This window comes from Heloderma suspectum, chromosome 17 (assembly GCF_057233095.1).
Source record: "Heloderma suspectum isolate Gila_16-S chromosome 17, 16-S_ref, whole genome shotgun sequence".
NCBI classification, from domain to species: domain Eukaryota; kingdom Metazoa; phylum Chordata; class Lepidosauria; order Squamata; family Helodermatidae; genus Heloderma; species Heloderma suspectum.
The window spans coordinates 18716509-18733637 of NC_139474.1; the positions used below are offsets into that span (position 1 = coordinate 18716509).

Genomic DNA, 17129 nt, shown 5'->3' on the forward strand with positions numbered 1-17129 from the left:
TGTCTCCCGAGAGGATGGATTAGGTTGCTTGCACTCATAAAGCCCACTGACAGGTATCCCTTTCTTCTCATCCATGTGGGAACAAATGATACCGCCAAGCGGAGCTATGAAGAAATCACGTCAGACTTTGAAGCTTTGGGAAGGAAACTCAAGAACTTTGGGGCCCAGATAGTTTTCTCATCCATCCTTCCAGTAGTTAGAAGAGGGATAGAAAGGGAACGAAAAATATTCCGGGTGAATGACTGGCTACGAAGATGGTGCCAACGGGAGAGATTTGGATTCTGGGACCACGGGCGATACTTCCTGGAAGATGGCTGCTGGCAAGGGATGGGTTGCACCTCACAAAGGATGGGAAGAATGTGTTTGGCCACAGCATGAAGAACTTCATCAGGAGGGCTTTAAACTGAATCCTACAGGGAAGGGAGATGTAAAGTTGGGGGTAACAACGGACAAAGGCTCATGCACTGCAACGGAGAGAACAGCTCTGATAGCACCCACTAATGGTCTTCAGACACATGTAGGAAGAAAGCCAGACTATGAAGCACATGGTCTTCGATGTCTATACACTAATGCCCAGAGTATGGGAAACAAACAGAATGAACCTGAACTCTTAATACAAGAGGGAAATTATGACCTGATAGGTATAACTGAGACTTGGTGGGATGACTCTCATGACTGGAATACAGCAACTGAAGGATATAACTTGTTCAAAAAGAACAGGAGGAACAGAAAGAGAGGTGGGGTTGCACTGTATGTGAAAAATACATATCTCTGCACAGAAATACAGGAGGATGAGCTTGGTAGCCCCATCGAGAGCGTCTGGATCAAAACAAATGGAGCAAAGAATAAAAGGAACCTGGTAGTCGGAGTCTACTACCGGCCACCCAACCAAGGAGAAGATGAGGATGAAACTTTTGAAAAGCAAATAGCCAATGTGTTAAGGAAGCATGATGTAGTAGTAATGGGGGACTTCAATTTCCCCGATATTTGTTGGGAGACAAATTCTGCAAAACATGGCCCCTCCAGGAAATTCCTGACTTGTGTGGCAGATCACTTCCTCCTACAGAAAGTAGAGGAAGGAACTAGAGGATCGGCTATCCTTGACTTGATCCTAACCAACAGAGATGACTTAGTGGATAAAGTAGCAGTTACAGGAACTCTGGCGGAAAGCGACCATGTTGTACTTGAGTTCTTGGTTCTAAGGGAAGCAAAAGCTGAGTGTAGTCAAACGCGTACCCTGGATTTTAGGAAAGCTGATTTTAATAAACTCAGAACAATGATCAGTAAGGTCCCATGTCAAGCAACGCTAACGAGAAAAGGAGTCCAAGATGGGTGGGAGCTTTTAAAAAAGGAAATTCTCAAGGCACAATCACAAATAATTCCAACAAGAAGAAAAGGTGGAAGACAACAGAAGAAGCCAATGTGGCTTCACAAAAAGCTTAGAGATGACCTGAAAACAAAAAAGGACACATATAGGAAGTGGAAAGAAGGCCAAGTAACAAAGGAAGAGTACAGGCAGATAGCACAGAATTGCAGGGATGGCGTCAGGAAGGCTAAAGCTGAGAATGAGCTGAGGTTAGCAAGGGATGCTGAAAACAACAAAAAGGCTTTCTTCTGCAACGTGCATAGTAAAAGACAGAGGAAAGAAATGGTTGTTCAGCTATTAAATAAGGATGGCAAAATGATAACTGATGACAAAGAAAAGGCAGAGGTGCTGAATTCCTATTTTGGCTCAGTCTTCTCCCAAAAGAGGGTCTACGACCCCCCTGGCAAAGGCGAAGTACAGGCTGAAGGGGCAGGACTGCAGCTTGAGATCGATAGGCATATGGTCAAGGAACACCTCATTACTTTGAATGAGTTCAAATCTCCAGGGCCAGATGAACTGCATCCTAGAGTGATAAAGAAACTGGCAGAAGAACTCTCAGAACCGCTGTCTATTCTCTTTGAGAAATCATGGAGGACGGGGGAAGTGCCAGATGACTGGAGGAGGGCTAATGTTGTCCCTATCTTCAAAAAGGGTAGAACCTGGGAACTACAGACCAGTCAGTCTGACATCAATCCCTGGGAAAATTCTGGAGCAGATGATAAAGGAATCCATCTGGAAGCACCTTGAAAACAATGCTGTGATTACTCGAAGAGAACATGGATTTGTCAAGAACAAGTCCTGCCAGATGAATCTGATCTCATTTTTTGATCAGGGAACCTCCCTTGTGGACCGTGGGAATGCTGTAGACATCATATACTTCGACTTCAGCAAAGCTTTCGACAAAGTGCCCCATGATCTCCTGATGAGCAAACTTGCTCAAAGTGGGCTAGATGAAACAACGATCCGGTGGATCCACAGTCAGCTACAGAATCGGACTCAAAGAGTGCTTCTCAATGGGACCTTCTCCAACTGGGGAGAGGGAACGAGTGGGGTACCGCAGGGCTCAGTCCTGGGCCCAGTGCTCTTCAACATTTTTATTAATGACTTGGAGGAGGAGGTGCAGGGAATGCTGATCAAATTTGCAGACGACACAAAATTGGGAGGGATAGCTAATACTTTGGAAGACAGAAACCAAATTCAAAGGGATCTTGATAGACTGGAGCGCTGGGCAGAAAACAACAGAATGACATTTAATAGGGATAAATGCCAAGTTCTGCACCTAGGAAAAAGAAACCAAATGCACAGTGAGAAGATGGGGGATACGTGGCTCAACAACACTACAAGCGAGAAAGATCTTGGAATTGTTGTCGATCACAAGCTGAATATGAGCCAACAATGTGATGTGGCTGCAAAAAAGGCAAATGCTGTTTTGGGCTGCATGAAGAGAAGCATAGCTTCCAAATCCCGGGAAGTACTAGCTCCCCTCTACTCAGCACTGGTGATGCCTCATCTGGAGTACTGTGTCCAGTTCTGGGAACCACACTTTAAGAAGGATGCAGACAAGCTGGGGAGGGTTCAGAGGAGGGCAACGAAGATGATCAGGGGAATGGAAACAAAGCCCTATAAGGAGAGATGGAAAGAACTGGGCATGTTGAGCCTGGAGAAGAGAAGACTGAGGGGAGATAGGATAGCGCTCTTCAAGTACTTGAAAGGTTGTCACAGAGAGGAAGGCCAGGATCTCTTCTCCATCATCCCAGAGTGCAGGACACGGAATAATGGGCTCAAGTGACAGGAAGCCAGATTCTGGCTGAACATCAGGAGAAACTTCCTGACTGTTAGAGCAATATGACAGTGGAACCAGTGACCTAGGGAGGCAGTGGGCTCTCCCACCGAGGAGGCATTCAAGACAAGGCTGGACAGCCACGTGTCAGGGATGCTCTGACTTGGATTCCTGCATTGAGCAGGGGGTTGGACTCAGTGGCCTTGTAGGCCCCTTCCAACCCTACTATTCTATGATTCTATGGAAGAGGCTTGAGTCCCTCCTCCTCCTCCCTTTTTTAAAGCAATTAATCGGCGGGCGAGATCCCACCGCCGCAAACCAATCTGTCATGTTTTGAAAACCTTCTCCGTCTACCTTCTCTCCCCATCCTCAGCCATTCTGTCAGATCCTCCTTAGGGCCTCCTCTCTTTTTTAATTTTTAAAAAATTGGTTATTTGAAGCACCTTGAAACAAATACTCAAAGACAGTCTTAGATGAAATGAGCACTTAAGCCTCCCTTAAGGCGCTTTTAACAACTTTTAAACGGGAGCAGCACGCTTATGGTTATTTATGAGCTGGAGGGGAGCCGGGCGGAGGGGAGGGTGTTGGGGGAGAAAGGGTCCAGGAGAGCGCCCGCTGTCTGCAGGGGGCTATCTAGGACAGCAGTGATGTAGAGGTGGCAAAGAGGTAACCCGGGATCAGCCCAGCTGCTTGGGGTTTGCTCCTGCTCAATTCACAAGTGGGATTTGGATAGTGTCTGTAGCAGCGGAATCGAGCTGGCTGGGAGGAGTATCGGATCCCGCTGGGGTCTGCTATTGCTCCGGATGATTTCCCCGAGAAGAACTCCGATTACGGTGGGGAGTCATTCCAAGATCGCTCAAAGCCATGAAGCCGAAGTGTCCAGCCTCTTTCAGCCTGAGGGCCAGATTGCATGTCAGTGAAGATCTCAGGGGCCGCATTCCAGTGGTGGGAGTGGCCAAAGGCAAAAGGGGCGGAGTGAAAACCGTTAGCATATTTTAGCTTAAGGCTGTTACTGCCAGTGACTAAGCTTTAGGAGAGGAATTTCAGCCTTCTAGAAGTGTGTGTGTGTGAAATGAACTCTGTGAATCCACCCCAAAAGCTGGGAAACCAGATTCATTATCCCTGCCTTGAAGACTCTGAGGTGCCATCCGCTCTGGCAACCTGGGTTCCAACATCAGATAGCTGGGAGACTCCAGGATTCCCATCAGTGGTCCTTGTAGGCTGCAGTTCCCTCCTGGTTTTGCTGCAAGTGGTAGAACTCAAAAAGGAGGGCTGCCCCCAGGTATGGAAGCTCTCGTAGCTAACCGCTGCCGACTGGACCCGATACAGGTGGGTCCCATCCTCATCCTGTTTCAAACAACGGCTGGCCGGACAAGAGCACAAGCTGGAGAACAAGGCAACAGCCCTTTCTGGTAGTTTGCCAGCCAACCCCTGAATGTGGAGACTGCATTTAGCTAGCATGGCTAACAGCTCTTGCTAGATGTCTTCTCCTCTTCCATGTTTCTAGCAGCTGAAAAGATGCATTTGGGTGAAAAGAGACATAACATTTTTAGAGGAAGTGGGTGCAGCTTTAATTTCTAAAAGTGTACCCCCTTTTTGTCTGTCTGCAGTTTTTCAATTTGGCCAGGAGTACTGGAAGTCTGCATACAACACCAACTGGCAAGTGCCTGTGGTTTCACCGATACCCCCCCCCCTTGATCTCCAGGAATGGTTTTTAAAAGGTCCCTGGAGGTTTTACACACAGGACTTAAGTGAGGGCTCATCTATCCAAGTTTGCAAAGACAGCCTGAATCCTGCAACTTCCGCGACTGAACAGAAAGCCGATGCTGTGGCGATAAAGAAAATAAGAGGATGAGATTTGGCCATAGACAGGACCAGGCACGTGCTTCTCCCCTTCTACTCTGGCTTTGGAAATTAATTGAAAAAGCTACTCGCTGTGGAACGAAGGGAGATTGAATCGTTGAGAGAAACTAGCTGGGGGTGTGCAGAGAAGCCGGGGGGAGAGTGAGCATTTAACAGTTCCCACTGCAAGGTAATCACTGAGCAAAGAAAATCTCTGCTGGGTAATTTTCTGCTAAATCCTCCAAATAGTCCTGGAAATTACATATTCCGTCTTCTCTCCACGTATAGACACACTCAGTCGCTTGTATTACACACACACGCACACACACACACACACACACACACACACACATATATACATATATATATATATATGGTGATGCTTCTCTTTAAAGTTATTTTCAAGGAACTGTCTCTGGAGGATCATCCTAGCTAAGTGCTGTGTATCATTTCGTAATGGGATTGGCAGCTCACCCAGAACTCGCCAGAGGAAAAAGCAATTTCGCAAACGGTGGCGTAAACATTGGCGTCAGAATGACATTCAGGGATTAAGGCTTTCTTCCACGTTCGGGGAGGGGGAAGGTACAATGAGAGCACCGACCCCACCCCCCAAATCTGAGAGCTTTGCATTGCCAGCCACAAGGGGTAGGTTCATTCTAGGACCTCCCCGGTCCAAAGCCAGAGTAGTCTAGAGATCACCAATGAGAGATGCAAACTAGCAAATCTGCCCCCTCCTTCCACAAACTCACTAGACAACCTTAGAGGCAAGTGGCTCTCTTTTAGCCTGAGTTTCCTGATCTGTAAGAATGGGCATAACCATCCCAATCTGCAAAACGTCCCACTTGGACTACTGCAATGTGTTGTCCCTGGGGCTGCCCTTGAAGACTGTTTGGAAATGGAGGCTGGTCCAAAAGACAGTGGCTGGATTCTTGACTGGAACATGGGTGAAAGGAACCATTTTAAAGGGAGGATGCTAGCTCCCCATCAGCTTTTGCCAGAGTCGGCACCTGCCAATCTTTGGCTGGCCCTACTGCTGACACTTGGTTTTAATGGCCCAGTTTTGATATTTTATTTATATTATTGTAGTACGGTTTTACTTTTGTACATCACTTTGGGAGGACCTTCCCCAACAGTTGGCCTGTAAATCTTTTAAACAAAAAACACTGTGCCCACTTTAATCCCCCTCATTTTAATTTCTCATAAGGCCCCAGAACGATGGGGCAGAGGGCTTTGTGGGAAATTAAAATGGCAGCTAGATCAGGCCACCTGGCACCCCTCCAGAGCACCCCTTCAGAGCACTTAAGAGCTGCCTCACTTTGGATAGCTCTTTTAGGGTTCTGACTGGTTCTGACTGAAATATGAATACGAGCCAACAATGTGATGTGGCTGCAAAAAAGGCAAATGCTCTTTTGGGCTGCATGAAGAGAAGCATAGCTTCCAAATCCAGGGAAGTACTAGTTCCCTTCTACTCAGCCCTGGTTAGGCCTCATCTGGAGTACTGTGTCCAGTTCTGGGCACCGCACTTTAAGAAGGATGCAGACACGCTGGAGAGGGTTCAGAGAAGGGCAACAAAGATCAGGGGACTGGAAACGAAGCCCTGTGAGGACAGGCTGAAAGAACTGGGCATGTTTAGCCTCGAGAAAAACTTCCTGACTGTTAGAGCAATACGAAAATGGTACCAATTACCTAGGGAGGCGGTGGGCTCTCCCACAGTGGAGGCCTTCAAGACAAGGCTGGACAGCCATCTGTCAGGGATGCTCTGACTTGGATTCCTTCACTGAGCAGGGGGCTGGACTAGAAGGTCTTATAGGCCCCTTCCAACCCGACTATTCTATGATTCTATGAATCCGGAGCGGATTCGCCACCGTACCGACACCAGAGCCACCAGCCTCAGCTATTATAGAGTGTGGTTGTATCAGCTGGTTTATAGGGACTTTTTTAAGAACATAAGATAAAATATGTAGTTTAGCATTCTGTTCACACAGTGGCTGACCAGAGGCCTAAAGGCAGTGTTCTGGGCTTTAAATGTCTAACTATAATATGCTTGGGGGATCCTCAGAGCGTGGTTAAACATATAGCATAAATAATATAAACACCATCCTACCTTGAAGGGTTGTTGTCAGGAGGGCTTTGGCCATATCTGTGAAACGCTTTGAACACAGGCAACACTCTACCCTTTCGGCACTCGGCCGTGCTCTTCAAGCCACATCTTCTGAGAAGTTGTCTGCTTCGCAAGCGTTGGACATTTAACCCAGGGGTGTTGAACTTCTTTCAGCCAGGGGGCCGCATGCCTTTTCGTAGAAGCTCTTGGGGGCCCCGTTCCTGTGGTGGGCGGCCAAAGGGACCAGCGTGTTTTCGGTGAAAGCGCTTCCTGCTGGTAACTGAGCCTTTGGAGAGGCGTTACAACCTTACAGAACGGGTGGGAACTGCACAGAAACCAGGAAACCACACAAAGGTGTTTGGGAGAGAGGGGGTGGGACCACCTGGGGAATCTCGGAGGGCTGTGTTTGGCCCCGGGCCTCAGATTCTGCACTGCTGATTTAACCCAAACCAGTTCTCTCACAACGTTGCTCTTCTCCATCTTCACGCCCATTAGCAACTTCCGGAAGGGTAGCCCTGAACCCCCAAAACTCGGGAGACAGCAACAAGGGAGATGGCCTTCTCGGTCGTGGCCCCGACGAGGCCTGCCTGGTGCCAACATTGTTATCTTTTCAGCACCAGGTTAAGACCTGTCTCTTCTCCCAGGCATTTGAAAGTGACGAGTTTTAATTGATCTTGGATTGTCTCATGGCTATGGTTGCTTGCTTGAGATCACTTGTTTGAAGTTGGTTTAGAGATATGCTCTCTTGTGCATATTGTCCGTTCGTGTGTTTTTATGTAAATGGCTTTTAACCTCTGAATACTGTATTTTTAATGTTCTTAATCTTTGTAGACCGCCCAGAGAGCTTTGGCTATTGGGCGGTATAGAAATAGTATTATTATTATTATTATTAATAATAATAATAATAATACAAGCCCCACAAAAGAGTTTTGTGGCACCTGGAAGACTAACAGCTTTTTTTTTATGAGGCACTGGCTTTCATGAACCTCTGTCCCATAATAAATCTGTTTTTGTCTTTAAGATGCAACAAGTCTCTTTGTGGTTTGCACAACTGTTGTGTTCCTTAGCAAACAAACAGCAACGCAGGTTTAGCCATGAGTGCCTGGAGAGCCGAGATCAGGTGCTTCCTCGGCGGGTTGGCGGTAGTCACTTCCCCAGCAGCCCACCTGGTGGGGTGGGGGGACAGAAGCCATCTGTCTGCCAGAACGAGGACGAGCCGAAGGTCGGACGGCCACTCTGGTTTCACCATCCGTTCTCCTCACTGTCAACACACGCCAGGAGAGGGGAAGCTCTCCCAGACATCCATCCAAGAGCCTGACAAAGAGCTTTGTGCCAGAGGATGCAGCGGTCGGCCAGATGTTAAGGGAGGTGGAGGATGCAGCCAAGGCAGATCAGGCCACGATTCCGAAACGGAGGCTTCCCATTCCCACCACGTGGCCAACACCGTGGCAAGGAGCGCCTGAGAAACCCAGACAAGAAGTGGCTACAGGCACTCAGGGTCAGGAAGGGCCCACGATTTAAGCCGGAGGGCGGCATAAATGCAGGACTGTTGGGACAACAGCGGGGTTGAGATCCTTCGTAAGAACTCAAGGACAGAAGCGGAACATGGGAAAATTTGATGGACAACCGGGAACCATTTCATCATCGATTCTTCCAGACTTAACTGATGCCCACATCTTTGCTTTAAGAGCACATGCAGGGGGTTGACCCTCAGGTCTGTGGGGGGCCAGGCCAGAACTCAGGGGTTCCTCGGTTGGCCACCTGCCTTTCCTCCCCCCCAACTGCTGATAGTTGGGTGGTTTCCTGGCTTCTGCAGAGTTTTTTTTGCCCCCCCCCTTGCCTTTTGCCCCACCTGCCACTGCAATATAGCCCCCAAAGCTTCCCTGAAATAGAGTTTTGTCCCAAGGCTGAAAAAGGTTCCATGACCCCGAATTAATAAAACGAGGGGACAGCATTTCACTATTTTAAAGACTTTTTTTAGACTTTGTGATTGTGCATTGCACTCTGTATACACGTACTGTATGCTCGCTCGCTCTGTAGGCACCCTCCATTTGTCTGACTTATTTATTTTTCAAACCATTTATAAAAGCATGAGTAGAGTCTAGAGAGCGGGGAGCGTTTTACTAGTTTCCCCCTCCCGCACTACAACGTTGGGGTCATCTGATGAAAAGGATCAGTGGGAGATTTGGGGCAAGACAAAAAAGCGCTTCTTCACATAACGGACAATAATTCACTTGAGAACTCACCACCGCAAGATGGGATGATTACCATTAGCTTACATGGCTTTGAGATTGGAGTGAGAAGCGAAGGAGACCGGAGCAGGCAAAGGAAACACCAGGGCCTGCTCCTGTTGGGCTGTCCCACTCGCCGCCCCCCCAGCCCCCAGGAGTCAAGAGGGGAAGTAGAGCCACTTTACCAGCTGTGCTGACGGTCCACTTAATTTTTTCCTCTTCCCTCCCCATCCTTTCATCTTTGTGTGCCATGTCTTTTTAGATTATAAGCCTGCAGAAGCAAGGGCTGTCTTGTTTTACTGATCATAAATCATGATCGTAGCCACTTTTTGGCTAAGGAGTGAGATTAAAAAAAAAAATACTCTAAAGAAATAAATAGTTTGGGATGAGGCAAACGGAGGAGGAGGAGGTTTAGCAACGGATATTAACTGTGATAGTTGCATGGAGCCTCCAGAGTCAGGAGCAATATGCTTTGGAAACTAAAGGCTGGGTGGCAAGAGGTGTGTGTGGGGGGGCTTAAGCCCTCCTTGTGGGCTTTCCTGGGGCATCTGGTTGGCCACTGTTGGTGGCCTTTGGTCTGAGCCAAAGATACAGGATACTGGGCCTTTGGTCTGAGTTTCTTACATTCTGAGCTGTAACATTTGCTTGGCCTTAATCCCCGGCTACTGCCCTTGGGAGGTCTGAAAGCAACTGAGATTCACATCTGTGGCAGTCAGCATCTCCTTTGCCTTCCCCAACTGGGCGTCCTTCAAAGGTGTTGGATTACAACCTCCATCATCCACAACCAGCAGGGCCATCCAGCATACCTGGAGGACACCGGGTTAGTCAGGAGGTTGCAATTTAGGTGATCACAGACTAACCACCCGAGAAGAGCTCCAAACACCCCAGAAAACAAAGGAAGAATGGAAGAACAACAAACGCACACCCAGCTCTTCAAGACACAAAGAGATTATATATATATTTCCAGCATCGACTTGGGGCACTCCTTCCACATACCAAATTTACAGATTCTCAGTGCTACTGAACTGAGCACCAGCTTGCCGTCCCTACACAGTAGGATTAATCCTCCCTTTCCCCCCCTTTCTTTCTTTCTTTCTTTCTTTCTTTCTTTCTTTCTTTCTTTCTTTCTTTCTAAACTTTTCATATACGAAGTTAAACCATGAAATATACACACATATTTATACTTATGTACAATACTTCTAAAAGGTGTTCCGAGGAGCCGTCCCCGCCCGTCCCCCAGCGGGTGCTTTGAACATCGGAACTGGCTATTGCAGCGCTGGTCTTCTTGCCGTCGGGCTAGCAGATGGCAACCAACAGTCCTTCTAGGGCTGCCGAAGGAGACAGTGACGCTGGATCTCTTCCGAGGGAGCAGTCCTCCATGGCTGAGCTTTCAGTCAAACCCATGAAAGGCGTGGGGGTGCAGCGGGAGGGGAGATTGAGGGTTGGATGTAAACAGATCCAAACTGGGATTATAAAAAGTGTCTTTTGTTTTTCTCCTTTTTAAGCTTACAAATTTTAAAAATGTTTCCCCCCTCTAATAAATAAAACAGGTGGGGCTTAGCTTGTCAACAGACATGCCCCTGATCGCCTATGGCGAGTGGGATACCTCGAGACGACCAAGCTGGAAAGCATTTGCAAACTGGTAGCAAGTCAGTTGTGTTCTCTCTCTCTCTCTCTCTCTTCATTCCTTGGCATCAATGACGAACATGGGTATACGTGGGACAAAACGACTGGAAATACGTCCCCCCAAGTTCTTCTCGACCAGTACCTTGCATGGACTGCTTTGCAAAGCTGGGCTTAACCAGGAGTTTTAAACAAACAACCAAAACACAGAATTAAAGTACTGGGGAGAGAGTAAAGGAGCAAAATTAATTCCCTCTTCTTGGCGAGGGGGAATAATTTGGAAGGGAAAACCATTGGAAGAAGGAGCAAGACAGGAGCAAGGACTCAAGAGTGTGCAAAAACAATTCTGACCTCATCAACCTTCCAGCAAGGGAAATGAAAAGGGAGGCTGTTTGACGCTTCTTTTCAAAACGTCGGGAAAGAGGGGTTTGAAATCTGGTGAAAGAAGCTGGTAGGCTTAGAGTCAGGAGAATCTCAGCGCTACACTCTCCTCTCCAGAAGGACGTTGGATCTACACGGTATGGAATTCTTGTCAGAGAGGCACCCCATGGACTCCAAGTCATGTTGCGGTCCCTGTTGAGGTGCCGTTTGCAGCCCGATAAGCAGGGAGGCCCAAGAGGGGACGGGTTCTGCAGATGACGCCTCGCTCCCAAGGATGGCCACGGGCATGACTGAGCCCCAAGGAAGACTGTAACAGACCTCAACGGTAGAGACTCCAGGTCACATTTCCAAGATGGCGGCCAAAATGGAGGACGCCATATACTGGCCTTGAAAAAAGAAGTGCTACAATCGTGATTCGGGGGCCCATGTTTCTCCGCCCATAGAGACCACTAGGCACACAACTGAATTGCAGACCCAACAAAAAGTGCAGACAAACTGGCCCCATAAGCCATATTTCATTCCCAAGCAGGCCAGCACCAAAGACACACCGTCGACTACGTTTGGAGAGCCAAGACGTGGTATCCTAGAACAGCACCCAGCCAGAGCTTACAAGGTCTGGACATTGGGCCCTCCCTGCCTGTTGCAAATGCTACGTTTTTGAGGAACGTGGTACACCTTGGAAAGGAACAAAGCCAACATGAGATGAAAAACTCAACCAGGGACTCAAGGGGTCCTAAACGTGTGAGCAACCCATCCCTCGGGGCTTTTGCCCAGAAAGTGTGGAATATTCAACATTCCAAAGCTCAGTTTTCGAGTTTTGCTTTTTTTTTTAGAAGGCTAAGCTTCTAGTCCTCATGCTGACAGAGAACAAAGCAAGGAGCTTTAAGGGCCAAAAACTGGGAGAGATCAGACGAGGGACTGAACAGCTTCCAGCAGCGACTGAGTAACCAGCAGAATTCCACGGCTCCTCATAGGGCTACCAATTATTTTCCCCACCTGCCCTCTTTTCTGAATCCATCTCCTCTCCCCAAAACCAAAAAGGGCTTGCCAATAACTCACTTTCAAATGTTGATGGGGGTGGGGGATTTACCCTCCACAGATGCAGAAGTCTGTACTTGCATAATTGAATTGTGTGAGCATGGGATTTGGGCACAGAGTCGCCCCAAAGGCCCTAACCCCCACCCAAATGCCCCCAAAAGGATGAGAAAAAAGGGCAAATTGGCAAACTTTGGCAAGATGCTGAGTGGTCATTGGGCTGCCTGGACAGGCCGAGGAAGCCATCAACGGGAAGCGAGATCACCCAGTGCTTCCCCTCCCCTTCCACGCTTCTCTGTGCGCGCTCCTCCCCGTTGCAAGGCACGCTGGGATTTGCAGTCCCCGGGAAAACAATTCCTACAGCTGCCTCCCATTCCAAAATGGCAAAGGTGGCGCTCCCCCCCACGATCCCAAATGATGGGGTGGCGGGCTCCGTGCTGCACGGCTCCGGGTCCAAGTGACAAACACGCCTCCTGCCCCGCGGGCTCAGTAATTGAACTGCCCGGAGGCCTGGGCTGGAGGAGACGAAGGCATGAACATGGCCTGGGAAGGGACACCGGGCTTGACCAAGGAGATGGACCGCTTGATGCCGCCGTGGCTGGGCAAAGGGACCTGGTCACCGTAGCTGTGCTGCCTGGACAGGAAGATGGCGGGGTGGCCTTCCTGGGGCACCGAGGTACCTGTGGAGTGCATGCGGGTGAGCAGGGCTGGCGGCGGCCGCCCCGACTGGCTGAGGCTGTGGTGCCGCAACAGCAGCCCCCCGCCCCCAACGTTCACCAGCTTCGGGGCGGTGCAGAGCGAGTGTCTGTGAGAGGGGTGCCGGCCTGGCTTCTCCAGGCAGGCTTGTGGGGGCGGGTCGGGGGGAACGTCCAGCCTCCGGGGCAGGCTGTCCCGCGGCAAGGTCGACGAGCTGTAATAGGGGGCGCTCTCAACGTCGGGGATCTTGGGCTGCACCCGGTTGGCGAAGGACACCGCTGGGTGGGGGCTGGCGGAAGGGACATGGAGGGAGGCGCTGCCCAGGACCTTCTTGGGCGAGCCATTGGCCTCGTGGAGGTGTTTGAGGAGCTCCTCCAGCGTCGTCACCTCCACCCCTTTGGGCAGGTAGCACTGGGAATGGCGCACCAGGACCCGCTCCGAGTTCGGGATCTTCTTCTCGTCCAGGTAGCCCACCAAGGGCGCATCATAGCCGTGGAGGCTGCTGGGCACCGCCATGGCACTGGGGAATGGGAAGGCGTGGGAGCTGGAGACCGGGGTGTGGAACACCGGAGGCTTCCCTTGAGATTCCTTGGCGTTGTTGAAGTTCTGGTTCTTCTCCCACTGGTTGCGGATGGCCTTCATGTTCTTCAACGGGAGCTCGGGTGTGGACTCGGGCGTGGGCAGGCCGGACAGCTCCGGGTGGTCTTTGACCCCGGCCTTGGCCATTGCGCCGGGCGGCTCTTTCTCGCTGGGGAGCAAGGTGGTGTACAGTTTCGTGGTGGCCGCTTCCATCAGCCCTTCCTTGGCTTGGTTCTCCATCAGGCCGTTCATCTTGGCCAGGCTCCGCAGCGACAGCGGCCGCTGCATGCCATTCTCGGGGTCTTTGCCGGCGTGCGTGCCCTTCTGGAAGGCGTGGTTGCAGTAGCAGGACACAAAGAGGCCCGACAGGAAGGCCCCCAAGAGGAACGCCACGAAAACGCAGCCGATCAGGAAAGTGAAATGGACCGTCTTGGCGCCGTCTTTCCCCTCCGATTCCTGCCTCACCCCTAAAACGTTCGGACAGACAGAAAGAGAATGAGAGCGTGGAACCCGCCGCCCGAGCGCCCACGCTCCTTGAACACCGCCTGCTCGAAAAGAACGCTACGGCACGCCAGGGAGCAAACACGGGTTTCGATGCAGGACTAGTGGCCCGTCTCAGATGGTCTGGGCCTGGCTTTTGTCGTCGCCGCTGAACAGAATTTTATAGCGATGGAAGGACAGAACAGCAATGACATGGAATGATGGATGGAAGTCGGGGCCGGGCAATGAAGTCGAGATGGTCAACAGGAGCGGAAGAGGATGTGGTGCCAGCAGGTCCAGCAGGGTGGGTTTTGCTCGTCTGGCCTTGGCGGATGAAGCCCACCAGACCGGTTGACGTCGGGAGATCGCGCCGATCTTTCCGTGGCCAACGCAAAGCCCCAAAGGCATCTCCTGCTCGCTCGCGCGTTCATGGAGGAGCAGTGCCATTGACAGCCCAACCCTAGACTCCGAAGCAAGGCCCACAGAGTTCAGCGGGCTTGCTCCCATGTAAGTGAGTCTCGGATTGTAGCCGCAATGCTGCAGCCCTCATTTTAAGTGGTGGCCAAGTCTTAAGGTGGGAAAAAAATCACTGGGGAATCTGACTTCCCACTTCCTGGCTTTATTGTTTGATTTTCTCTTACTACATTTCTTTCCTGCCTTTTTTCCTCTTCCAAGGAACCTGAGGCAGCTGACATGGTCCCCCACCATTCCATTTTATTCTCACAACAACCCTGTGGGGTAGGCAAGACTGGGAGTCAATGGCCCGGTTTGCGCGATCACGGCGGCAGAAACAAGTCACTGTGGCTTGTCACGGCCCCTGCACATGTTGGACCGTTGTTGGGTTCCTTGAGGGTTGCCCCAAACAAGCCTTGCTGTCCAGGTTCAGATGACACGCCAAGCCACGCCTGCATGGGTAATTGGAGAAACCTGGCCGGCATGCATGGTGGCTTGTTTCAGCCGCCGTGACAGTGCAAACTGGCCCAAAGTCATGCAGTGCACCTCATGGCCGAGTAGGGGACTAGAACCCGGGTCTCCCGAGTCCCAGCCCAACACTCCAACCTCCACACCACACTGGCTATGCAGTGCACAGATCTGGGCTTCACCCAGTGACTGTTTCAGCTTTTCGCCCCTTAACCTTTCTCATCCCAACAACCGTGCCAGTAACGTGAGCCACGGCCTCTCTCAGGGGTGGCTAAATGTTGGCCCTTGTCTCCTTTCGCCACGCCCATTTAGGCCTGCCCCTCCCACCTTTGGCCACCCCTCTCCGAGGAGTGGGCATTTAAGCGAAGGACCCCTGAGCATGCGCCGAGTATTTCCCCTTCGCCTCTAACTGCAAAGCAGTTCCGCACGACAGGAATTAAGGCGCGGGGGCTTCATTCTGGGCAGAGCTTCTGAGCCCCAGCGCCTCTCTTGACAAAAGCCAACCACTGCTCCTTACCACCCTAGCTTTTAGAAAAGGGGTGCACCCCCCCCAGCCCCTAGGCTGCCCAATCCAGTCAGCAGAACCATGGGTTCCTCCATTTGACCCACGGAGGGCCTGATGGGAGGCAGTCCAGCCCCCCCCAAGCTAATTCTGCTCCTCTTCTTTAGAAGTTCGTCCCTGCGGTTTGACTCCGGTACACAACGGAGTCCCAATTTGTTTTAACGGGGGGGGGGGGATCTTTACACAGGCATGTAAGAGAGGGCTGCAAATGGAAAACTTGCAAATGAGAAACTTGTTAGCACGAGTGGTGAAAAACATGTGCGGGGCACTGGAAGAACGGCCGTGAAACCCCGTGGCAGATTAAAAAGGCCTTTTGCAGGGTTCCCCCCTCTTCTTTTTTCTCTTTAGACACCTCTGAACAGCCTGAACGGTACAATGACATAATAAAAACACTAATTTAAAGAAAGTGGTTCACTGAAACAGTTATGAAGGTACCTCTATAAAATGGTCATTTATATAGCACTTTTAATGAGCCAGAAATAATATATTATATTACTAGTTAATAAAAAAAAAATCTTTATTTTCACTGTACGCTCTATAAAATTAAACTCGCTTACCTAGGTCTCCAAAAAATAATAAATGGGCAGGATCTACAGCTTTGCAATACAACATTACACACTAGTTATTGCTATTAATTTCACTGTAAGATTTGGTTATATAGAAAAGATCTTTAGTGCCCTTTCTATTGCAGTTTTAATGGGACTAAAATAGAATTATTTTTATTAATAGTTCCTTTTATTGGAAACCCCCCCATGACATATTTTATTAATTATTTTTGGTCCTCCAGCTTTGTGGGAGCTTTTGGAGTCTGAACTCAACAACTCAATAATTCTAATATTTAAGCTAGATTCTGTGCTTGGCTGTGTTAATAATTCCAGCAAGCCAAAATGTTGCCCTAGAATGGGCTGATCATTTATTAGCAGTGCAATCCTATACGTGTCTACTCAGAGGTAAGTGCAATTGAATTCAATGGGGCCTACTTTCAGGTAAGTGGGTACACATTAAGATTGCAGCCTATGTCTGTGTGGTAAAAGCATGTGTATGTGTGTGTATGTAGAGATGAGTGTGAGGCACAGGAAAGGGAGAGAGGCATTCTGTACATGCTCAAAGGTTCATCATTGTTTTACATTTCCACTGGTAATATTTGGCTACACATGCAAATTCAGGGGCCACGTTCTATTGGAAGGCTAGAATATTAATATAACGGCAGGAGAAAGCAGGGTTGAGATTTATGTTTTTCGATTTTTAAAGTGCCTGAGTTGAAAAACTCAGATGCTTTAAATTAATACAGAATAAGAGACAAAGATCGAGCCAAGAGTCTTGCAGCTGCTCTGGGCCAGATTTTTTGCCTTCTAGACTTAGACTATCAGGAAAACTCATCAAGGCATTGACTGGTTTGTTATTAAAAATGTGGAAAAAGAATAAAACGGGCTTTTTTTCGTTGGTGGCAGGGGAAAAAGTCAAGTAGGAGAGAAGGAATAAAGAAAAAAACCAGATGGGAAAATTGAAAAGGGGTGCGGGGGGGTGGGGAG

The 17129-nt window shown here is 49.6% G+C and overlaps 1 protein-coding gene across 2 annotated transcripts in view; it reads right to left on the reverse strand.

Annotated features, from left to right (window-relative positions):
- Positions 1–10451: 10451 nt before the first annotated feature.
- The window catches only part of SEMA6C (semaphorin 6C), a 112624-nt gene continuing 105946 nt past the window's right edge, over positions 10452–17129 (reverse strand). For both annotated transcript variants that reach the window (XM_084824156.1, XM_084824158.1), the window contains one exon: positions 10452–14101. In XM_084824156.1, the coding sequence (XP_084680282.1) occupies positions 12846–14101 (1256 nt within the window). In that variant the 3' untranslated portion in view covers positions 10452–12845. The remainder of the gene's footprint in view (positions 14102–17129) is intronic.